General features: G+C 43.4%; 3 protein-coding genes and 1 long non-coding RNA gene across 8 annotated transcripts in view; 3 read left to right on the top strand and 1 right to left on the bottom strand.

Annotated features, from left to right (window-relative positions):
* Positions 1 to 13215, top strand: part of LOC135094394 (histone-lysine N-methyltransferase eggless-like) — an 18781-nt gene extending 5566 nt beyond the window's left edge. For 4 of the 5 annotated variants that reach the window (XM_063994447.1, XM_063994445.1, XM_063994446.1 and 1 more), the window contains exons 5-23: positions 86 to 250; positions 704 to 801; positions 1262 to 1315; positions 1593 to 1769; positions 2540 to 2766; positions 3197 to 3396; positions 3769 to 3971; positions 4358 to 4415; positions 4865 to 5004; positions 5177 to 5313; positions 5459 to 5666; positions 6162 to 6329; positions 6664 to 6803; positions 7218 to 7395; positions 7944 to 8085; positions 8797 to 8979; positions 9528 to 9728; positions 10004 to 10170; positions 11682 to 13215. In XM_063994447.1, the coding sequence (XP_063850517.1) occupies positions 86 to 250; positions 704 to 801; positions 1262 to 1315; positions 1593 to 1769; positions 2540 to 2766; positions 3197 to 3396; positions 3769 to 3971; positions 4358 to 4415; positions 4865 to 5004; positions 5177 to 5313; positions 5459 to 5666; positions 6162 to 6329; positions 6664 to 6803; positions 7218 to 7395; positions 7944 to 8085; positions 8797 to 8979; positions 9528 to 9728; positions 10004 to 10170; positions 11682 to 11888 (3053 nt within the window). In that variant the 3' untranslated portion in view covers positions 11889 to 13215. The remainder of the gene's footprint in view (positions 1 to 85; positions 251 to 703; positions 802 to 1261; positions 1316 to 1592; positions 1770 to 2539; positions 2767 to 3196; positions 3397 to 3768; positions 3972 to 4357; positions 4416 to 4864; positions 5005 to 5176; positions 5314 to 5458; positions 5667 to 6161; positions 6330 to 6663; positions 6804 to 7217; positions 7396 to 7943; positions 8086 to 8796; positions 8980 to 9527; positions 9729 to 10003; positions 10171 to 11681) is intronic. The other variant, XM_063994449.1, reaches the window with a different exon arrangement.
* LOC135094397 (uncharacterized) overlaps positions 11753 to 23612 on the bottom strand; it is a 14267-nt gene continuing 2407 nt past the window's right edge. The window contains exons 2-4 of the long non-coding RNA XR_010263785.1: positions 15295 to 15517; positions 14695 to 14869; positions 11753 to 11892 (exon numbers count right to left, since the gene is read on the bottom strand). This is a non-coding gene — a long non-coding RNA (uncharacterized LOC135094397). The remainder of the gene's footprint in view (positions 11893 to 14694; positions 14870 to 15294; positions 15518 to 23612) is intronic.
* Positions 13707 to 20979, top strand: LOC135094395 (SH3 domain-containing protein Dlish-like). The gene is made up of 8 exons (XM_063994450.1): positions 13707 to 13783; positions 15336 to 15538; positions 15982 to 16116; positions 16849 to 16948; positions 17509 to 17639; positions 18578 to 18767; positions 19042 to 19211; positions 19633 to 20979. Exons 1-8 carry the CDS (start codon positions 13735 to 13737, stop codon positions 19795 to 19797), a joined length of 1143 nt encoding a protein of 380 aa, XP_063850520.1. The 5' UTR covers positions 13707 to 13734; the 3' UTR covers positions 19798 to 20979.
* LOC135094396 (uncharacterized) overlaps positions 22906 to 23612 on the top strand; it is a 2092-nt gene continuing 1385 nt past the window's right edge. Inside the window, exons 1-2 of the mRNA XM_063994451.1 lie at positions 22906 to 22971; positions 23272 to 23490. Of these exons, the coding sequence (XP_063850521.1) occupies positions 22957 to 22971; positions 23272 to 23490 (234 nt within the window). The 5' untranslated portion in view covers positions 22906 to 22956. The remainder of the gene's footprint in view (positions 22972 to 23271; positions 23491 to 23612) is intronic.

Below are 23612 nucleotides of genomic sequence, written 5' to 3'. Positions count from 1 at the left end.
GCTTATATATGTATGCTGTCCTCATTTATCACTGTTACTGCATGACTTACCCTCGCCTCTCCTGCCACCCTCTTACCTCACACAGATGAAGTGGAATCATCAGGACTGGAGTCAGAGTATGTGTTTGAGGAGGAGGAGGACGGCTTCTCACTGGAGGAGACCATTCTGGCCCTCACCAAGGAGCTCGGCCTTTACCGCCAGGTTAAAGAGGGAGCCAAGCACCTGGAAGATGAGCTGCTTAAGATACAAGGTAAACTACAAGGCCAGGTGATTACAGGTAGCCACACACACTCATTAGGACACAGGGTGGTTAGATGAGTGGGAAGACTTAAGAAGACCTGCAGACTGGGTGTGGGGAAAGATTTTGGTTTGGTTTGGGGGGTAGTTGCAAGGAGACCAGTGGGACAACTAAACAAGACCAGGTGATTGTGTGTGGAGAAAGATTTAGATTGTATAGGGACATTAGAAGGGAGAAGGGAACTGACTGCAGAAGAACAGGAGGTGGAGGTAATTGTGAGGAAACCAGTGGGAAGACTAAAGAACACCTGGAGACTGTGTGTGGAGAAAGACAGGGGGAAGGGTCAGGGAAGAGCAACAAATACATAAGCCATAAAACCCTGCAAGGAAAGTAAGGTAAAGAAAATTACACACACACACACACACACACACACACAGCTTCACTCCACATGTACCAATATTCCAGAGAGCTTCAGTAACCTTGAGTCGGAGTACAGCAAGACAGAAACAAGTCTCGACAATGTACGCAAAGATTTCTACAACACATTCCGACTTGAAATTATGGTGAGTCTGCAATGCTTGTTTGTATGTATGTCTGTATGTATTGATGGAGGGAATTATTTAACCCTTAAGCTACTAATGACACCTTATTGAGTCACTATTTAACTTATACTCTGCAGAAATAAAGAAGAACTGAGGGTCTGAAATGCCTGTCACTGGGTGTTTGTATTTATTGATAGCAGAAAGAACCAACTGAGAGAGAACCTTTTAACTCTTTAGCTGCAAATGACACCTTACTTTCTTTTCTCTTTGGGTGTCAAGGAGCTGAGAGAGGAGGTGTCAAGGAGGATGAATGTGAAAGTTGTGTGTCTTGTCTTGGCTGCCACCCTTTTTTGGGGAGACAGTATTAGTAATTGTAGTAGTAGTAGTAGTAGTAGTAGTAGTAATGTGTAAGCTGAGGATTAGAGGTTAGGAGTTGTACTTATCTTTACCATACCTAACTGAACCTTCTTTCCTCAAACAGTGGCAGAACGCCCTGGACATCGGCCCCTCAAGCACCCTCACACAACAGGATGGGGTGAGTACAGTTCAGCTGGCCTCACACAGCTACAGCAAGAAGAAAATAAAGAGATCAGTAAACATATAAAACACATATAACTGCACATCTTCCAGAAAACAAACAAATAAAACATTGTAACCTTCCCTTCCATTCCCATCACCAAGCAAAAAAAAAGTGATAGCATAAACTGGGAAAAAAAAAAGAACATTCTAAGCTTCCCTTCCCTTTCCATCACAGAGCTAAAAGAAAATAAACAGATAGAACATTCTAACCTCCCTTTCCATCCCCATTACAGAGCGGAGAGGTGATAGCGGAGTCGTCGGTGGTGGTGCCCAATGAAAACCTACCTCCTGTGGGCCCCTTGCAGCGATGGGAGCTGGCACCCAATGAGATGGTTTATGCCATGAAGTACTCCCTCTTTGCACGATGGGTGCAGGCACAGATCATTGAGGTGGAGACAAGGAAGCCCAATGTAAGTGACTATGCTTGCAATCCTTATGGTCTTCTGGTCTTGTCTTGGTTAGAAACAAATGTGAGGCAGTCTTACTATAGTGAAATCTTGTTCTCTTGCATTAAAAAAGACCTCACTTAAGGGTGCTGTTGTGACCTTTGTGCAATAATGTCTTGTGGTCTTGTATTGGAAAGAAACTAATGTAAAGCTCTGCTGTAGTGAAATTTTGTGGATTTGCATTCAAAACAACTAGAGTAAGGATCCTGCTGTAGTCATCCTTGTACAGTAATGTCTTGTGGACTTGTATTGGAAAGAGACTAACATAAGGTAATCCTGCTGTGGTGAAATCTTGTCATCTTGCATCAAAAAGACCTAAAGTAAGATGATTCTGCTGGTCTAATCTTCTTTGTGTAGTAACATCTTATGGTCTTCTAGTTTTGCATTCAACAAACCTAATTTTGAATGGTCCTGCTGCTGTAACCTTCACTCTCCACTTCTCTAATACTGGGTCATCCTTTTGGCTCTACTCTTTTGGGACTGGCATATTCAGTAGGATCTTTTTCATAGCCTTTGTGCAGCCTTTGGCCTGAGAACACCTTGTACACCAATAAAAAGATAAATAACACACACACACACACACACACACACACACACACACACACACACACACACACACACACACACACACACACACACACACACACACACACACACACACACACACACTCCATTGTACAGTAAATTCTTGTGGGGTTGCAGTCAAAAACCTAACCTAATATGACCCTCTTCAGAACACGGCCTACCGAATCCGCTACAACCGTAATGCCAAGGGAGCCGGTCTTCCGAGGATCATACCGGGCCGGCAGCTGGCGTACTATGAGCCCTGTGCCACCCGTATCCCAGTAGGCACTCGCATCATTGCTAAGTACAAGGATGACGACCCCAAGAACACAACAATCTCAGGGTCCTTTTATGTGGGCATTGTGGCGGAGATTCCAACTGTTGCCAATAAGTACAGGTAAGAGGGAGGGAGAGGATAGACTGACTGACACACTTAACCTGGTGACTGATGAGGTTTTGTTAGGTTTATCCAAGTCTGGAACAGGTTTTCAGGATGTAGTCTCAAATGTGGGACTCCTCACTCCCATCACCAGCCATGATTCACTCATCACTTGTCATCACCCTTCTATTGTCCCATCACCACTCACCACTCACCACCCACCCATCACTAACCATGCCCCTTCAATCACCACTCTTTGTTTCCACAGTGCCCCCATCACCAATCACCCTCCCAGCACCACTCACCATCCACCTATCACCAACCATTACCCTTTTATCACTACCCACAATTCCATCAGTGCACCCATCACTATTCACCCTTCCAACACCACCCATTACTCTCTTGCTGTCTCATCACCACTCACCCACACCTCACCACCCTCCTGCAGGTACCTGATTTTCTTCGACGACGGTTATGCACAGTACGTCCATCATGCTGACATCCGAGTGGTGGCAGAGTCCTCGGCGTGCTCCTGGGAGGATGTGTCGTCAGATTCAAGGGAGTTCATCAAGGAGTACCTGCAGATGTACCCCGAGAGGCCCATGGTACGCCTGCAGAAGTGGAACTACGTCAAGACTGAGTGGAATGGTGCGTTGTGGTATTGGGTGTTGGTGGGACTGCTTCCTTTGTTTGTATTTGCTTTTAGTATTTTAGTTTCTTGAGCCCTTTCACTGCAATTTAGCTTATCTTTCATTAATTTTTAACCATTCTGAGACATCTTTTCTTGTGCTACGCCCATCTGCAAACATTGTGTTGGCAAGAAGTTGCAAAATCTTTTCTTTTATAAGCCTTTCTTTATTTTAGATGCTTAAAAAGATTCCATGCATTGCTTTTAGTGCTACAAATTGTTGCATACTGCAGTGAAAGACTTGATATTGTTTCTCTTAAGTGGAGCTTCGTCAAGACTGACTGGAGTGAACCAGAAGCATGACAAGAACTAACCCTACCATCCATCCACAGGCCGCTGGTGGAGGGCGCAGGTGAAGGAGGTGGATGGTTCACTAGTCAAGATGTTCTTCCCTCCACTGGAAGGTCGCTGTGAATGGATCTATCGTGGCTCCACTCGCCTCAGTCCACTGTTCCACAAGAAGATGAACATCCAGGCCCAGGCAGAGCAGCCTGTGCGCGCCATCAGGAGGAGGACAGCCGCGCTGCCCAGCAGGGTAAGGGCTGGGTGTGTGTGAGGCTTGATTGATGAAAAGTAAAGGCAGTGATATGGAAGGGAATGGGAGAGGTATGTGTGAGGTTTGATTGGTGAAAGACAGTGGTGGTGAAATGGAACAGGACATTGGGGGGCTGAAAAGCAGTGATGTGGCAAGACAGAGTAGGAGGTGTGTGTGTGTGTGTGTGTGTGTGTGCATGTGTGTGTGTGTGTGTATGTATGTATGTATGTATGTGACTTGATTGGTGTGTGACAGGGGAACAGGAAGGCGTGTGTGTGTGTGTGTGTGTGTGTGTGTGTGTGTGTGTAAGAGTAAGGGTTGAGTGGTGAGAGGCATTTTATAGTTGTGGTGGTGGTGAAGTGTTGGTGCAGTGTGACCCTTTGCAGGCGGTGGTGGAGTACGGCACCTTCGGGCAGGACCAGGACCTGGACACTGCCACACCAGGTACTACCATATGAAGTCATTCCCTTCCTCCTGTGTGCTCAAGGAAAGACTAACTAAACTAACTGCCAGGCAACTCTTACCTGCCATTACATACTGAAGTTACACACACACACATACACACATCACATAATTCTTTTGGCTCCCTTTTTTTTAGGGGACTGGCACCTCTATAGTTTCTTTTATAAATTTTGTTGCCCTTGTTCAGTGTCTCTCTTACATAGAAAAAATAATTAAGTTTTAGCAGAGTGTAGTGGCCAAAAACGATGTAGCTAATGAGTTAAGGACACGTGCAGAAGTCACACACACGTATCATAAGTTTTAGCAGATTTTAATGGCCGACCCTCCCTCAGAGACTTGTAGATATTGAGTTGAGGAAATGAGATACATGACAACTTGATAAAACACAGATGCCCCAAGTTCACAAGCCTTGTATTTGCCCACTGCCCCAGCCGTGCCCACCCCATCAGCTGAAGTGCCCGGCCAGCCCCGTTCAGTGGCCAGGAAGAGTACCTCCCGCCCCTCCCGGCCTGGCACGCCGCCCAAGGAGGTTCTGCTTAAGGTGGAACAGGAATCAAGGGGCTTCACCAATGTGAGTACTTGACCCTCTTTTGTTTTGTTGCTCACATGTGTATCTTATGTTGCTTTATTGTTGGTGTGTGTGTGTGTGTGTGTGTGTGTGTGTGTGTGTGTGTGTGTGTGTGTGTGTGTGTGTGTGTGTGTGTGTGTGTGTGTGATCTCTAACTGTGTTCATGTGTCCACAGCAACATTCCTTCCAAGACAAGGTGGTCAAGTTTGCCACCCACCTGTGCACCTCGCAGTGTCTGGGTGCCGGCGATAGCATGAAGAAGTACAAAGGCCTGTCTCCACTCCTGCAACCACTCCTCTTTGGCTGGCGCAGGTAATCTAACTGTGCTTTTTAGACTTGAAGCCGGATCTCTGCTTATTCTATCTCCCTGATGTCTCTAAATAAGTTATGGCAGTTGTATAGGTAGTAGTAATAGTATCAAACACACTTTGTGCTAATGGACTCCCTCCACTCCCAGACAGTTTGTGAAGATCTGCCGCAAGACGGTGAACCGCTACGAGATTTACTACACAGCTCCATGTGGCCGCCGGCTGGGGAGCATTGAGGACGTGTTCAAGTACCTGCTGATGACCGAATCCAACCTGGAGGTGGACTGCTTCTCCTTTGAGCTAAGCGTCATGGTCACACACGAGTGGGAGCCCTTCAAGAAGATTGTGGACATTGAGGTGCAGTGTTGTGGGCCTTGCAGTCATAGATAGAAGTGAGATGATGATTGCAGGTTGGGTGAGAGAAGAGATGGCTGTGATATCGAGGTGGAGAGACTCTTGGGTCTTGTTGGGAGTGTGATTGTGGATTGAGTGAGAGAAAAGATGGGTCTATTTAGGCTCCTTAGAAGTAACCCAGACTGTTGACACTAAGGTGGAGTGTTGTGTGGGTTTTGTTGTCATGGGTAGAAGCAGGATGGTGTATACAGATTGGGTGAGAGAAGAAATGGGTTAGCTGTGGTGCTGTAGGAGTAACCCAGATTAAGTTCCCCGTGAATTAGAGACAGATAGATCGATAAAACTTTAGGAAGAGACTACAGATCAGATGCATAAGTAAATAGATAAACTCAACCATTTTTCATTCTCCCTCATAACAAACACAATAATTCTTTGCTCCCTCTCATGACAAACGGTCATTCATTACTCCCTCTGCTCATGACTCTCTTGTCCTCCCAGGACTTCAGCAAAGGGGAGGAAAATGTTCCCATTTCCTGCGTCAACTCCCTGGAGGAAGTGCTACCCCAGGAGTTGAGGTACTGCAATGTCCGTATTCCCACTGAGGATGTGCCCTTAGACCTGGACCCAGACTTCCTGGTGTGTTGTGACTGTACTGATGAGTGCAGGGTGAGTACTGGGATGTGTTAGGACTTATCTATACTCATGTTTGTTTTTTGTCTGTGTTTTATTGAGTGCTGGGTGAGTATTGGTAAATATTGGGGCTTGTTAATAATGTTGAGTCTCATCTTTCTGATTTATTAAGTGTTGGGTGAGTATTATGGCATGTTAGAACCTGTTTGTACTCATATGTTTCATCTGTCTGTCTCTTCATTGGTAAGTATTGGCAAGCATTGGTTCTTCCCTGCACTCTTGCTTCTCATCCTTCTGTCTATATTGTATTGAGTGTTGGGGGACTTGTTATATACAACCACTGCACTACTGAGCCTCTCTTACTTCCCAGGATAAGAGTAAGTGTGAGTGTTGGCAGCAGACCATTGCCAACACCAAGATTCTGGAGAGGCAGGAGAACCAGTCAGCTGGCTACACCTACCGCCGCCTGTTTGAGCAAGTCCAGAGTGGGATTTATGAGTGCAATACAAAGTGAGTGGATGGTAGACTGGGTGGGGGTGGAAGTGGTTGGTTAGCTGGGCGGGGCTGGAAGTGGTTGGTTAGCTGGGCAGGGTTGGAAGCGGCTAGTTGGCTGGGTGGGACTGGAAATGGTGGGTAGGGTGGGTAGGGCTGGGAGGAGGTGGCTGGTATGGTGGGTCTTAATCTTCTTGTCCTACTTTTATTAGTGATCCTGAGAATTTTAGTTATGTCCCCTATACCACTTTAAGATCTCAATCAGATCCCCCTCTGAATCTACACATCTTAGTAACTGCAACCCCAGAAGGTTTAGATAGACAGAGAGGTATGATAATTTGTGTATACAGGTGGAGGAAATAGACAGTGAGAATCTGATAAAAGATAGCTAGATACTTCCCACACTCATTAACCTAACCTTATCCCTAACAGGTGCAAGTGCAGCAACCACTGTCTAAATAAGGTGGTGCAGCATCCCCTCAGGCTTAAGCTGCAGCTGTTCAAGACTGCACGACGTGGCTGGGGTGTCCGTACCCTGCATGATGTGCCCAGAGGCGGCTTCATCTGTGTGTATGTCGGCCGCATGCTGAACGAGGCTATTGCTAACGAGGTGACCTGCACTGTCTTACTCATTGTCCTTTTCAGTGATTCCTTTCTGTACCACTGATTATATTCTTGATGTCTTGAGATTTTAAGTTTGTGGTGTTATTTTTAATTGTGGTTGTTGCTGTGAAGGGTAATTGTCCTCAAGTTTCTCTATTATCAGTTATATTTTAGATACCATGGGATTTTTTTTATTAAGTTTGTGATGTTTTTTGTAATCCTGGCCATTGCTAACAAGGTGACCTGTGCTGTTATATCTCCACTTCAACTTAAACCCTTTCATTGATTGTGTTTCTAGTTGTCATTCATTCTTTCCGTTTCTTCCAAACAGTTTCCCTTTATTTTTTTTTTATTTCCCCTTTCATATCACTTTCCTAACAATTTCCCTTCATTTCTTGCTTCTCCCCTCCTTTCCTATCATTTCTTTCCATCTTTCCCACCAGTATCCCACCTCTTTTCCCCTTGCCAATCATTCTTTCATTGCTTCCTTCACACCAGTCATTATATCCCTTCCCCACCAATAACCCCCTTTATCTATCCCTTCACCCACAACAGGAGGGGAAGATAATGGGTGGCGACGACTACTATGCTGAGCTGGACTACATAGAAGTAATGGAAAGGGCCAAAGAGGGGTATGAGGACGAGGCAGTCAATATAGAAGAAGACACACTCTATCAAGCAGACCTCAATGACCAAGGTGAGGCCACACACTCCTTGGATTAGTGTGTTTAGTGTGTGTTTAGTCAGTGTCTTGGTAACTTGGTCCACATGTCACAAACACGGTTTTTCACTGGGTTACTGATCTGGGTGTTTATTTGTGCTGTTTTTATTTATTTATTTTTATTTTTTTTAGGGGGGTGTTTTTTTTTCTGTTCTTCCCGGTTTTGTTTTGATTTTTTTGTTTGCTTATTGTGTTCTGTTTTATATTCCCTGCCTGTGTTGGTATTTTCGCGTGTATGTTATTATGGTTTCCTCTTGTTCTTTCCCTGTTTTGTTTTGGTTATTGTTTGTTTGTTATGTTCTTTTGTTGTTCTCATTCTTGTTGCTTCTTACATTTTCTCTTTGTATCTCCAATCCTTTCCTTTCCTTCATTCTATTCATCATCCACCTATTTACCATCCAATATTTTTGCTACATCCTTCCTCCTTTACAGTTTTTCACCCATCTTTCATCTTACCCTTCTGTCACCCTTCTTTCCTTCCAGCATCCTATTCTTCACCCATCCTATTCATCATCCATTTTTACCATCCAATTTTTCCCCTACATCCTTCCTCCTTTACATTTTTCCACCCATCTTTCATCTCCCTACCCTCCTATTACCCTCCTTTCCTCCCATCCTTCACCCATTCATCCTTCCTCTCCCAAGCACTGCACCTACACCCTCACATTGTCACACCCTCACCCATAGGAGGATCTGAGAGCAACGATAGCGACAGTCTCTTCAGCGAGAACGACACGGACAACACAAAGGAGGACACTGATTTTAGCCACCCGTCGTGCATCAGAAGATCTGGAGGAGTGGCCAAGAGGGAGAAGAGTGCCAGGTTGCAGGAGAGGGCAGCCAAACGCTCTCGCTCCTCCTCACAGCAGAGTAGGTAGTGGTGGTAGTAGTAGTAGTTGTGGTTGTTAGTGCTTGTAGTTTGTGTATGGTATGTGGTGCTGTAGAGGGTTGGTCATGTATTGTAGAAGCATAGCAAGGTTGTGATAATCTTCCGTCTTATGTTTCCTTACATTTGTGAAGATATTTTGTGCAGAAAATTTCACAGCATTGTGCAGCGAGGCAAAATTTTACCCGTGTTGGAGAGAAAGTTGTATTGCTCAATTCAATTTTTCATTGTGTTCTTGAGTGAAGCAACTTTCCTGGCATTGTGGAACTTAATGTACAAAGACCATTCATTTCTCATAAATTGTTTGCCCCTTTCAAAAAATACAATAAGTCTTTATAATCCTTGTGTTGTTGAAAAGGTGGCATTAGTTTAGATCGTTCATTTCTTGTCGTGTTCTTTGAGTGGTGTAAACTTTACTGCCATTTATAAGCTTTGCATTGCAGAGAAAGTGGTGTTACTGTTCAGGTCACTTATTTCTCATTATATTCTTGAGCGAGGCAGACACTGGCATTGATAAACAAACCTTTCACAGAGAAGGAAGACAGCAGCCGTTCCAACTCTGACGATGACCTGGCCAAGAGCAAGAAGAGCAAGAACAAAGGCAAGAAGGAAGACGACAGCAAAAAGGAAGACAAGGAAGGAGACAAGGAGAGCAGTGACAAGGATGACAAGGAAGGAAAGAAGGAGAGCAAGGAGAAGGATGAGGATGAAGCAGAAGAGGAGGATGAGGATGGTAAAGATGGCTATTGTTTTGATACTCACATCACCACAGCACCTCACCCACAACTCACTCACTCACTCATTCACCACAGCCCACACACCCACATTATGTTCCCTTACACTCACTCACCACATTCCCTGTCATTCACCACAGTATCACAAGTCCTCACATCCAAACACCACTACACATCCACATAACTCACTCACCACTCACATACCAGAACTAACTCTCATATTGACACCCTTCTTCTCTCACCACCACCTCACATCTGACCTCCTCTCCCCCAGCAGATGAGAAGCAGAGGCAGCCACAGCCGTTTGTGCCTCGTCAGCTGATGGAGGCCAACACAGCGCTGGCCAAGAGACCCAAAAGTATCAGGGATTACTTTGGCACAGATGAGGCCGTGTACATCATGGATGCCAAGCACACGGGGAACATTGGCCGCTTCTTGAATGTACGTGTGTGTGTGTGTGCGAGATTCACCTTTGGTCATCTGCTGGTCACCCAGCCAGCCATTCCCCTACTGAAAGAGCTCAGAGCTCATAGTGACCGATCTTTGGGTAGGACTGAGACCATTCACACACCGGGACAGCAAGGTCACAACCCCTCATACTTACTTGCTGCTACGTGAACAGGGGCTACACATTAAGAGGCTCGCCCCTTTGCCTTACTGCTCCCGGGATTCAAACCCAGGCCTTGTTGGTTGAGAGCAGAGCGTGCTAACCACTACACTATGCGGTGTGTGTGTGTGCTCATTTAGTCTATTTTACACATGAAATTATGTATCTCTCCCTTTCTCTGACTTTCTCTCCAGTATGTTTATGAACCCACAGTCACTCCCCACCGCCCCTCACATATACAGGGCATTCCAAGAGGAAAGATGAAGTCTTAAGTTATGAATATTCTTTGGTCAAATGCTTTTCATGCCTTGGTTTAAAAGTTAGACATTTACATACGGACTTTGGTGTTACACTTCAAGAATTTTGTAAGTAAGGATATAGTAATTGCAGAATGCAGTGTATTTGTTGTAGCAGTTACCACCTCAAACATGATTAACTCAACTAAGGCAATAGGGATTAGCTGGACATTGTGGGAAAGGACTGTGGAGCCATCTTGGGACACTGTATAGCACTCAGATCTGTCACACCTGCAGTAACTGAACAACAAGTCTTTTTAATAGTAGTTACATCAATCTCTCAGTCACACACCCACACAGTAATTGTAAGAACACACCCACAGTAACACAACAAGTCTTGACAGTAGTAGTTACATCAATCTTTGTCGCACACTCACATACAATAATTATAAGAACACACACCCACAGTAACAAGTCTTGACAGTAGTAGTAACATCAATCTTTGTCAAACGCGCACACACACAATAATTATAAGAACACACCCACAGTAACACAACAAGTTTTGACAGTAGTAGTAACATCAATCTCTGTCACATACTTACTTACACACAATAATTATAAGAACATCCACAGTAACAAAGTCTTGACAGTAGTAGTTACATCAATCTGTCACCCCACAATAATTAAGTCTTTACAGTAGTTATATTACATCAGTGACTTAGGAAATTTGTCTTCCTTCTGTTCCTTGATCTGTTGTTTTCTGATTACTCTTATTCATCAACAATTTTTTATTTTTTTTTTATTATTTTCTTCCTTAGTCTACAATTTTTTTTATTATTATTTCTTGATGTACATTTTTATTAAATTATTATTCTCCTTTTCCTTGAGGTACAATTTTATCATTCTTCTGATTATTTTTCTTCTCTTCCATCTGATTAATTTTCTTCCATTCATTCATCCACAACTTGCTGTCTTCTCTTCCTCAGTCCACTTCCTTGATCCACAATTTTCTGATTATCCTCTTCCTCACTCCACAAGTCTCTGATATTCCTCTTCCTCTTCCCTGAACCCAAACTTCTTAGTAACTCTCCTCCTCCTTTTCCCCGCAGCACTCGTGTGAGCCCAACGTGTTTGTGCAGAATGTCTTTGTGGACACCCATGACCTGCGCTTTCCCTGGATTGCCTTCTTTGCCATCAGCAACATCAAGGCAGGCACAGAGCTCACTTGGGACTACAGCTACGACGTGGGCAGCGTGGCCGGCAAGATCAAGTACTGTTACTGTGGCGCCAGGAAGTGCAGAGGCAGGCTGCTCTAGGGGGCTGGAATGCAAGGAGAGAAGAGTCATTTGTCAGTTGAGAGTCTTTTTCGACATTAAGAGTAAGTGTTTTATAAATGCTGAGTTTTTACTTTGCGTCATGTCACTGCCAAAAAATTGTGTGTTCTTTGTTCATCGTCATCATTATTGCCATTTTGAAACGTTCTTGTATGTGTGTGTGTGTGTGTAAGTCTGGCTGTATGTGGTCAAGATCTCATAGGCAATTTTAAACCTCTTAGAATTAACTTTTCCTTTCACCATCTATCCTGTCAGTCTCTCAAGCTATTCCTCTCCCCCTGTCAGTCTTTCATGAATCTATTTCTCCCCCTGTCAGTCTCATTAATATTTTTCTCTCCCTGTCAGTCTCATTAATTTGTTTCCTTGTCGGTCTCGTTAATCTGTTTCTCTCCCTATCAGTCTTTCATTACTCTGTTTCTCTCCCTATCAGTCTCATTATCTGTTTCTCTCCCTATCAGTCTCATTAATCTGTTTCTCTCCCTATCAGTCTCATTAATCTGTTTCTCTCCCTATCAGTCTTTCATTACTCTGTTTCTCTCCCTATCAGTCTCATTAATCTGTTTCTCTCCCTATCAGTCTCATTAATCTGTTTCTCTCCCTATCAGTCTCATTAATCTGTTTCTCTCCCTATCAGTCTCATTAATCTGTTTCTCTCCCTATCAGTCTTTCATTACTTTGTTTCTCTCCCTGTCAGTCTCATTAATCTATTTCTCTTGTCAGTCTCTCATTAATCTTTCTCCCTAGTCTTTAATCAATCTTTCTCCCTGTCAGTCTCATTAATCTCTCCCTGTTAGTCTCATCAACCTGTTTCTCTCTCAGTCTCATTAATCTTTCTCCCTGTCAGTCTCATTTTGTTTAATCAATTTCTGTTTGTCAGTTTCTTAATGTGTTTCTATTTTTCTCTCCCTTTCAGTCTTCAGTTTAATCTGTTTATCCTCCTCTGATGTCCCATTCCTTATCCAAACACCACAAACCTCTACTCCATCCTTTCACCTTCCCACCTCAACTTGTCCCTGTCCTACCACACCTGTACTCTTTCATCCCATCCTTCCACCTTCACCTGTCCCTTTCATAAAATAACCATCTGTCTCTCTACCAGGCCAGCAATCTCACACGGGGCGGCCCAAACAAAGCGCCACACACACACACACACACACACACACATTCAAGTAACCATTCATACTACAAGCATCACAGTTCCATCCACTAACACACATGCCAGTCTGTCAGTCATTCCACTTTTAGTCTACCACCCCCATTACTCTTGAAACTTTAATATTTGTGTGTCGTAAAATAAAGATGAATTTGTCGTGATGTTTCTGTTCCTATACTGGAGAGAGAGAGAGGGGGGGGACTATACGATGAATGACTAAGTGAGTGAAACAGACCAATAAAACCAGATGAGAGAGACAGGTAAGGAAAGACAAGCAGATGAATAGATAATTATATAAGGGACTAGAAGTATAAACCAGGTGGTGAGTAATCAGGTAAGATGAGAACTGGAAGTGAGTAAATTTAATGAAGAAAAATAAGATTAAATAAGTGACCAGGTTAGTAAATGAAGTGAGTATAGGGACCAGGTGAGTAAAGGAGTGCTAGTAAGGAACCAACCACGGGGACCTGAACTCAATTTTGACAGACCGCAATGTTGTCACAGTTTGCTTCCTAACAACTCATACTCACCATCCACACCAATTCCCCACGATATAATTATCATAGAACACAATATCCCTCTTAACCACCTATTATGATAGTAAATAAAGGAACAATAGGGAGTTAGGGGTGAAAATAGAAGTAGCGGGTAGCGAGATGTGGCAACAGACCCAAGATGGCTTTTCTGTGTCCAGTTAGGATTCGACGGAACAAGAAAAAGAAAGGTAAATTTAATTACACGCATACCTCCCCTGCCCACGTCACTCGCTGACCTAACATTTGGGTCTCGCCTCGGGTCACTCAGCGCCTAAAAACCCCAATAAATGACCCGGAAAGTGGTTAAAGTCACGTGTTAACTAGTGACCCTCTTTCTGATTTACGTGTTACGATATGAGATTTGGGTTAATTTGTGGATGGGTGACCTAGAATTACTCGTGGTTGTTGGCGAGAGGAAGTTGTTTGAGGGCAGGGTATATGAGAGGGGTGAGAGGGAAGGAGAGTAAGTGAGACAGAGAGAGAGAGAGAGAAAGAGAGGGAGAGGGGGAGATAAGTGATGCTAGGTAGCGGTGCGTTGATATCACTCACTTCTGTCTGTCTGTCTGTCTCTCTCTGTGTGTGTGTGTCTGTGTTGGTATTATTTTGGGTACCAACGCTGTTTTTCTTTTTCATTTATGTTTTATTTATTTATTTATTTATTTATTTCACAATGGCAAGGTATAAATTGATTAACCAGCGTCTTATTTTATTTCAAGACATTTCCCATCTATCTATCTGTCTTTGTATCTATCTATCCATCAATGTATCTGTCTGTCTGTCTGTCTGTTTATCTGTATCTATCTGTCTATCAATCTATTTATCTATATCTATCTATCCATCTATTTATATGACCCTATATTCTTAAACTTTTTCTCTCATCAGAACTGTATTTGTTCAATTGTATATATTTTTCAATGGCAAGGTATAAATGAACGAAGCAGCATCTCAAATATTTCAATACACTTCTCATCTCATCTACCAGTCATCAGTTACCTCACTTCTTATTCTTTAACGTTGCATTGTCTTATCTCACCAAAAATTTAACAGGCTGCAGTGCAAGTTACCGTAATTTTGGCGTCATGTCAGAGTATTTACTTACCTTGGGTCTTGCAGTCAGGTAGAGCATTTCAAAGTTTAGGGAAATTTCAGGGACTGATGGCTTCTTGCAGCTTCCCTTACTTTCCTACTGGCTACTTGCAGTTTCTCTTTTTTATGTTCATTTGTTTTTATCCACAAGTCTTCCCCTCATTTCATCTTGGTGTGTTCCTCAGGGCCTGGCAGTGAGACAACAAGTCATTAGATACCTCTCTATGTGCTTCGTGTCATAAGAGGACATGGTGCTTAAGAAGACAAGCTTGGCAAAGTTAGACCATTCTAGGGATAAGAGCAGAGACTCGTTTAAAATTTACTCACTGTGGCATCTCCCTTCCTGTCTCACCAATTATACTCAGCCAATATTAAACTCACCATCAACACCACCACTACCACCACCACCTAGCAAACCTTTAAATCTTTACTTCACTTCATATCAACACCACCACCATCACTAACCTAACAAACCATCCAACCACCTCAATTGTGCCCCATCTCTCCCACTAATAGCATAGCACACACCCAAACGCCTAAGTAAGAACCTCGGAGACTGTTACTGTTTGCACTTCCTTTGTATTCCTCTAATGCCATCACCACCACCACCAACCTCTCAGCCTTCCTGTTAGCTCATGTCAGCGTCGCCGGCAGGGTCTGGTGGCTATGTGTCGGAGGGGGAGGAGAAGGTGGTGAGGGCACCGGGCCTGGGTCGCATCACTGGCTCGGCCTCCATAGAAACACTGGTGCGGGTTGGGCTGGAGAAGGAAGCAGGACTATCGCCAGACAGCAAGATGGTGGTGCTACATGACTTTACGCCCTGTGTGGATGATGAACTGGAGGTCAAGAGAGGAAGTGTAAGTTGTCTGGCCGGGACATTTTGATTTGTTTTGTTTATATAGTTGTTTTGTTTTAACTCTTTCAGTAAAGAGTCCATGCATTGCTTTTAGTGGTGTAAAGTGTTGCATATTGCAGTGTAAGGATTAAGCCAGAGTCACCTTGCACTTAGTAAGAAAAAAAAGTGTGTATAGGTAAATGGGACAACCACACACACACACACACACACACACACACACACAGAACAAAGAAAGATGCGAGGATATATTTATTTCCTGATAGAGCAATCTACCAACATAATTCACTGACTGACCCCATCCCTGTACTCTACAACTAAATGATGACAGACAGAGTAACACACACCAGCCACACAAACACCAATCCCATCTCCAAACTGTACAACTAAGTGACAACAGATAAAGGTAAACACACCCCTATCATGCTAACACCAGTCCATCCCCAGGTTGTCAATGTGCTGTACCAGGAGAATGACTGGGTGTATGTGATAGCAGAGCACGGCCAGCAGGAAGGCTTCATCCCACACTCCTACTGTGCCCCCTACGGCTCACAGCTTGGGGAACTTACCATCAACCATAAAGTAAGTGTCTGCTCTCTCTCTCTATCTCTATCTCTATCTCTCTCTCTCTCTCTCTCTCTCTCTCTCTCTCTCTCTCTCTCTCTCTCTCTCTCTCTCTCTCTCTCTCTCTCTCTCTCTCGTCTTTCTAGCTCCAGTTGTTTACTTATTTGGCCTATGTGATTTATTTAGCCTTTCAGTGCTATAATTATGTTAAATGAAGTGATTATCTTGGTTTTGTATATTTTTTTGTGCTTTTTTGTGTGTGTATTGAAATGCAAAGTTTATTCCATATATTCCCTGTCATGTTTCTTCACCCTGCCTCTCTATCATCCTGTCTTGCTTCCCTGCCTCTCTTCTCCCCTTCCCTGCATTTCACCAAGTCCCTGCTTCTTAACTTTCCTGCCTCCCTGACCTCACCTCATCTTCTGTGCCTCTTCTCCTCACTTCCCTGCCCTCTTCCTCACCTCCCTACCCTCTCACTTCATCTTCTCTGCCTCATCTCACCTTCTCACCTCCCCTGCTTCCCCTGCCCTCATCCTCACCTCCCTGCCCTCTTCCTCACCTCCCTTCACCTCACCTTCATCTTCCCTGCCTCATCTTTTCACCTTCCCTGCTTTCCCTGCCCTCACCTCTTCCTATTCCTATCCCATTTCCTTTCATTATCCTCCCCTCCCTTGCCTTCCCTGCCTCTTGTCTTCACCTCCCCTGCCTCCCCTGGCCTCACCTCACCTCCCTATCTGGCCCTGCCCACAGAAAAAGATGCCACGCGATCACAGCTCCTTAGAGGGTGGTGGTGGCGGCCTAGACACTGACCACAACACCACCATTGGCACTGTGAACTCAGGCGGCACTGGTGGGTGCCTGTGTGTGTGTGTGTGTGTGTGTGTGTGTTTGATAGAATTAGATGTTTAGTAGAGAGAGAGAGAGAGAGAGAGAGAGAGAGTTAATGAATGAAAGGTGTCCTGAATAAAGTCAAAATTTACATGTGAATATATTGAATGAATGAATGAATGAATGAACAAATGAAAGGCATATTAAGTAGTCTAGATATGCAGTTGAATTAATGAATGAAAGATATATTGAATGAGACTTAAACATTACAGGCAAATATAACGAATGAAAGGTTTATTTGATCAAGCTTAAAAATACTGATAAATTAAATTAAGCTTAAAAAAAAAGTAGAAAAATACTGATAAATTAATCAATGCAAGGTAGAAAATTAAAAAAATACTGATAAATTCATTAGTACAAGATAAAGAAGTAAAAAAATACTGACAAATTAAACATAAGGTAAAAAATCAGTAAAAAAATAAATAAAAAATGAATTAAAGCAAGGTAAATAAAAAAAAAAAAAATACCAATGAATTAATTAACACAAGGTACAGAAGAGAGTCTAAATCACCACTCTTGCAGACAACCCGGGTCTCGTCGGGTCGGACTCGGAGAGCTATGGTGGCAAGGTTATTGGTGGGCCGCCTAACAGGACGTCTGACTCCTCCATCCAGAGTGGGTCAGCCACGCCAGACATCCATCCGTTCTTCAAGGTGCCCTCCAACTCATAGCTTTTCTATATGTCTTTTTTTTTTTTTTTTTTTTTTTTAGCTTGTTTCATTTAGTTATTTTCTTCTATATCTGGCTGTTTTTCCTCAATATTTATGAGTTTTCTTCTGTATAAACCTTTTTCATTAGGTTTTATTTATTTATTTATTTATTTTATGTTGCCTTAGACCACTGTGTTCCTCGTACATAAAAACTAAAAAAAAAATAAGAAAATTGTGTCTCGTCTCTTCCATCTTCTCTCCAGGTTGTGTAATTTTAACTCTTCTTTCATTACTCGTTTATAATTCGTAATCTTGTCTCCTTTTTCATGTTTTTTCAGGGTTGGGTAACTGCGTCTTCTTCTGTTACTCACAAGTCATAATCTCATCTCCTTTTTCATCTTTCCTCTAGATTGAGTAACTCACTCCCTTCTTTGGTTACTCATATAAACAGTAACCTTGTCTCCCTTTTCATCTTTCTCCAAGTTGGGTAACTGTTTTCCTTTTGTTACTCACAAGTTGTTATCTTGTCTTCCTTTTCATCTTTCTCTTGGTTGGGTAACTATTTTCTTTTGTTACTCATAAGCTGTAATCTCATCTCCCTTTTCATATTCCTCCAGGTTGGGTAACTGTTTTCTTTTTGTTACTCATAAGCTGTAATCTTGTCTTCCTTTCCATCTCTCTTCCAGGTTGGATAAATGTTTTGTTATTGCATTACTCATTTGGAAGCCACACACTTGTCTCCTGTTCCACCTTTTCTCCAGACTGGGCAACCCTCTTCTGTCACTCATAAACCATAAAGAAAATAACTATTAACTTAAAAATTAGACATAACTACAGAATGTCAAAACGCATTTAAGATTATGATCAGGTAAAATGGCGAAGTTAAATGAAACCAGCAACCAGACCCCCTAATGTCCCCCTAACCTACCCCATTGCCGCAGGACCCAGCCGGCCGGTACATTGTGCTGTACACCTTCATTGCCCGGGACGAGAACGACGTGAGTGTTGAGCGCGGTGAGTTTGTGACTGTGCTGAACAGAGACGACCCGGATTGGTACTGGGTGCTGAGGTCAGACGGACAGGAGGGCTTTGTACCATCAGGTTTTGTGTACCCTGCTGATGTCATACAGGGTAAGTTTTAAGAATGTTCTTTGTTATGGTTTGTTCTGGCTGGCTGTGTCTACCCTGCTGTGTTGAGAGAGTGTTCTTTTTGTTATGCTGAGAGAATGTTCTTTGTTTTGTTATGCTTTGTTCTGTCTGCCTATCCTTTTTTTTACTCAACAGAATCAAGAATAACCAAAGTGAAGTAATAACAATTGTCATAACATCACCACCATCTAACAGACTCCCACACACCACCACCACCACCACCACAACCTGCTTACTTTCAAACCTTTCCCCACAGATCACCTGGAGGGGAGTGGGGGTGGCGGTGGGGGCGGGGGCGGTGGGGTCATGGTGCACGGGGGCCTGGGGTCGGCTGGCTATGGGCCGGGACAGCACCACCTGGGGCCCGGCAACAGTGACGACCTTCGCTTCCACGGCTCAGAACTAGTCATGCTTTACGACTACAAGGTAAGGCTCATTATTGTTCACCTGGCTGCTGTCCACCTGCCTGATACCTTTGTTGTTAGTTGTGTTTACCTGTTTGTCATTATCATTTTCTTTATTACTAGTATTTACCTGTCTCATATCACTCATTATTATAGTTTCTACCTTGTTTCATTACCATCATTATCATATGTATCTACCTGCCACCATTATCCTTATTATCTACCTTTCATTATCATTATTAGTAGTGTACCTTTCTGTCATCACCATTATCTACCTGTTTTCACCATTATCTGTGTCACTATCATCTACCTGTCATCTTTCTTTATCTTGCACCGTAATTTTCTTATCATCCTTACCTTCAACTGTTATTTTCTCACCTTCCCTCAGTTTACCAGCACATCTAACCAACACCACACTTCTCTTTCTCTCTCTCCCCCACCAGGCACAGGCCCCGGACGACCTGTCAGTGAGGCGAGGGGACTGGATATATGCTGACCTCAACAACCAGACTGTGGATGGGTGGTTGTGGGCTTATGCTCCCAAGACAAGAAAGTATGGCTTTATTCCCCGGGCATATGCAAGACCTCCTGCCATGACATCTCTATAGAAGGGATGGCACTGTGTATATATTGTGTATGTGTTGTGTGCGTGTGTGTGTATTTTCAGGTGTGCTACAAGATAGATTGATCATAGTGTATTGTACTGTTTATTTTCTTTTATTTATTATTTATTTATTTATTTTTTTTGTGTGTGTTTATGATTGCATTTGTTTTTTTTTTGTTTTGTTTTTTCTTTCACTGTTTGTATCTATGTTGTTTGTTTTTTTCTCCCTCTTATGCCTTTGAAATGACAGTTGTGTGTGTGTGTGTCTGTGTTTGTGTCAAGGATAGTAAGTAATTTTGTACATAGATTTATTTATATTTTGGGTTTTCTGTATATGCTCTCTCTCTCTCTCTCTCTCTCTCTCTCTCTCTCTCTCTCTCTCTCTCTCTCTCTCTCTCTCTCTCTCTCTCTCTCTCTCTCTCTCTCTCTCAATCCTTTCATCTCGTAACTGTAAAAATTTCAGATCTCCATTTTTTTTCCTTTTTTTTCTATTCTTAGTGTATTTACTCTTCTCCCTCCTTTTTTTTTCTTTCCACGTGTATTTACTTTATTTTTCTTTGTTTTTTTTCTTGGTTGTTTCTGTGCAACCTCGTCCCTTCCATTGTGTACCTCAGACGTGACATGCGACATTCCTAACCTCCTTTCTAACCTCACTCAACTTCATTCTTAACCTCACACTCACTCACCTTTCTGTCTATTTCCCACGTCATCAGCTCTCACTGTTAATATTTTCTCCTTCGTCATAAATGTTTCCTCATTTTGTTGTTGTCGTTATTCTGTTCCGTCAGCCAGTCTGCTATTTTGTTTGTTTTCATATCTGCTCATTGTAATTTGTATTCATCTCGTTTATCCCATCTACTGCATCTGTCTTCATTTTGTTCATTATTCTATTCATCCAGTCCTGCTTTCATCATATTCATCCAATCTTCCTTTCATCATATTCATCCAGTCTTCCTTTCACCCTATTCATCATTCTGTTTATCATCTTGTTCACCCTCATGTCCTCACCCTTTTTTTCACCCCTACATGACCTTCACCCTGTTCTCATGCCCTCATCCTACCCTCACATCCCTGCCTACCCACCCTCACCCTGCAAACACAACCCCATTACTCCTATACAGTGTGTGCCAAATGTTTAGTCAAATGTCATCAGTCTTTGTATTATAATATATAGATCCTTTTTATATACAGGGTGTTTCATTTCCATTTATTACACTGGTATCCTTCAAGAGGGAGGTTTCAAGACACTTATCCTTCAATTTTTGACTACTGCTTTGGACCCTTTTTATGGAACTGGCATTTCAGTGGGCATTTTTTTTTTTTATCGGATTTTTGTTGCCCTTGGTCAGTGTCCCTCCTACATAAAAAAAAAAAAAAGTGCCCTGCATCTTCTGTGGCCTCGGTTGGGCAAGGGGCAGGGTAAGGAATGGTCACACTATGAAGAGCCAGGGAAGAACCAGTGTGTGCTGTGGGGCCTTGCTGTGGTCTCAGGATTCGAGTAGGTGTGGGTAACTATGAAGGGGCAGGGGTGAACCAATGTGTGCTGTGGGGGCTTGCTGTGTGTGTGTGTGTGGCCATCTGTGGTGTGCCTAACCTCCTGGGGTGTAGTAGTGGTTCATGAGACTGTTCCTTTCCACCATCGACCAACAGGGCAAAAAAAATTTGGTGTTATTCGAACTGAAGCAATGTATAAATATATGTATGCATGTATATTGTATATGTTAAAAAGTGTGATGCACTTGGTAACCTCGAAAGTACCTGTTTGTGTAGAGAAAGGGTGGGGGTGGGTTAGGGAGGATCAGAGACAGAGCTTGAAGCAGGGAAAGTGAAGGAGAAAAGAAAGACAAATATCTCCCCCTCCAGTTAACTCTCTCTCTCTCTCTCTCTCTCTCTCTCTCTCTCTCTCTCTCTCTCTCTCTCTCTCTCTCTCTCTCTCTCTCTCTCTCTCTCTCTCTCTCTCTCAATCTATTTTATCTCTGGAAGAAAAGGAGAAAGGTTGTAGTAGTGGAAGTAGCAGTAGCAACAGTAGCTTTAATGGTATAATCATCATCATCATCAATAGTAGTAGTAGTAGTAGTAGCACAGCGTCACACATCACCACCCACACCTTGCAGCAATACACACATATCTCGCACATGTCATCGCCTCCTCTTCTCCCGAGGCGTGTTGGCTTTCACTAACTCTCCTCCTCCACCTCCTGCTACAATCCCCTACCAGTCTCCTCCTCATCCTTTCTTTTCCCCATCAATCTTGACAACTCTTCTCGCCTTCGTCGTCGTCATCTTCCTCCTCCTCGTTTTTTTCTCCCATCAGTCTTGACAGCTATACTTCTCTCCTCCACCTCCTTTCTTTTTCCCTTCAATTTTAAAAGCACTTCTCGTCCTTGTCCTCATCCTCATCTCTTTTCTCTTTGAACTTCCTTACTTTCCACCATCGATTCTAACAGTTCTCCTCTTCCTCGTCCTCTCCCTTTTCCTTCTCCTTTCTCCCCATCAATTTTAACAACTCTCCTTCGCCGCCTCCTCCTCCTCCTCCTATTCTTATGGCTATTACTAACCAGTCTGCCCCTCATCGTCTTATAATTCTCACTTTTACTATCAGGACTATTTCTCTCTCTTCGCCATAATCTTCGCTTTCACCATTACTATCTCTGCTTCAGCTCATCCCATAATCCTGTCTTACTACTACTATTACTATACCAAGACTCCATCTCTCCATCCATCTCCATCTCTCTCTCACTTCGTTCCCTAAGTAGGCGTGGCCATTATTCGTGAAATCCGTGACAAAAACACACCAATTATCTCTTGGACTCGACGCAACTCCTGAAGCTAAGAGAGAAGCGAGAGAAGAATTTCACTGAACTTTCACTGCTGGAAGAAGAGAGAAAGAGAGAAAGAATGACGTGAAAATTAGACCAAACTATATAAGTTAACGCTTTTCTGCATGACTATCTAAACAAACAACGCGTTTTCTGCACCATATGACTAAAAACATCACCTAAACCTTGCTGAAACACGGGGAAAGGGCATGAATGTGTGTATATAGGCTAAGAAAGATTGGTTAAATATTGTACCTGGCATCAGACCTCCACGGAAGGCAATAGGTATATAATAGAAGAAGGTGGAGAGAGAGCAGGTAGTTAGGAGCAAGACAAGAACGAGAGATGCTGAAGATTCTGGTGAGAGAGAGAGAGAGAGAGAGAGAGAGAGAGAGAGAGAGAGAGAGAGAGAGAGGGGGGGGGGACGAGATTGGCGTGAAATATTATGGCGATTAATATGATGATGTTGTGGTTTCTTGTGTGGTGTTTTGATTTGTGTTGTTGTTGTTGTTGTATGTTCTTGTACGTTGTGGTGGTGGTTGTAGTTGCAGTAGTAGTAGCGATTGTCGTTTTCATTCTACTACTACTACTGCTACAATTGCCACTACTACCACCACCACAACCACCACCACTAATACCACTCTAATTACAATCCAACAGACAGTCACGGCGGCGGCAGTGCTGTGCGTGGGCGTGAGTGGACGGCCCCAGCATGGCGGCGGCGGCGGCGGGGGCGGTTACGGGAAGCAGCCTGAGGGGTATTTTCAGTACGTCAACGTGCCAGCCCATAAGGAGTACGAGTTTGGATGGAACAGAGGCAACCCACATCACTACATCTCCCGCTTTGAGCAGGCTAAGGACCACCGATTCAGAACCAGGGTGAGTAGAGGCAGAACCAGGGTGAACAGAACCAAGGTAGAACTAGGGCCGTGTTCCGAAACGCTTCGCTCTCTCACCACCACTATTTCCAAAGGCCACAGAGATGACTAGCCGAGTACTCA

The sequence above is a fragment of the Scylla paramamosain genome, chromosome 45 (assembly GCF_035594125.1).
Source record: "Scylla paramamosain isolate STU-SP2022 chromosome 45, ASM3559412v1, whole genome shotgun sequence".
NCBI lineage: Eukaryota > Metazoa > Arthropoda > Malacostraca > Decapoda > Portunidae > Scylla > Scylla paramamosain.
Note: the sequence above shows the minus strand (reverse complement) of the source record. Positions and strands in the feature narration are given on the sequence as shown.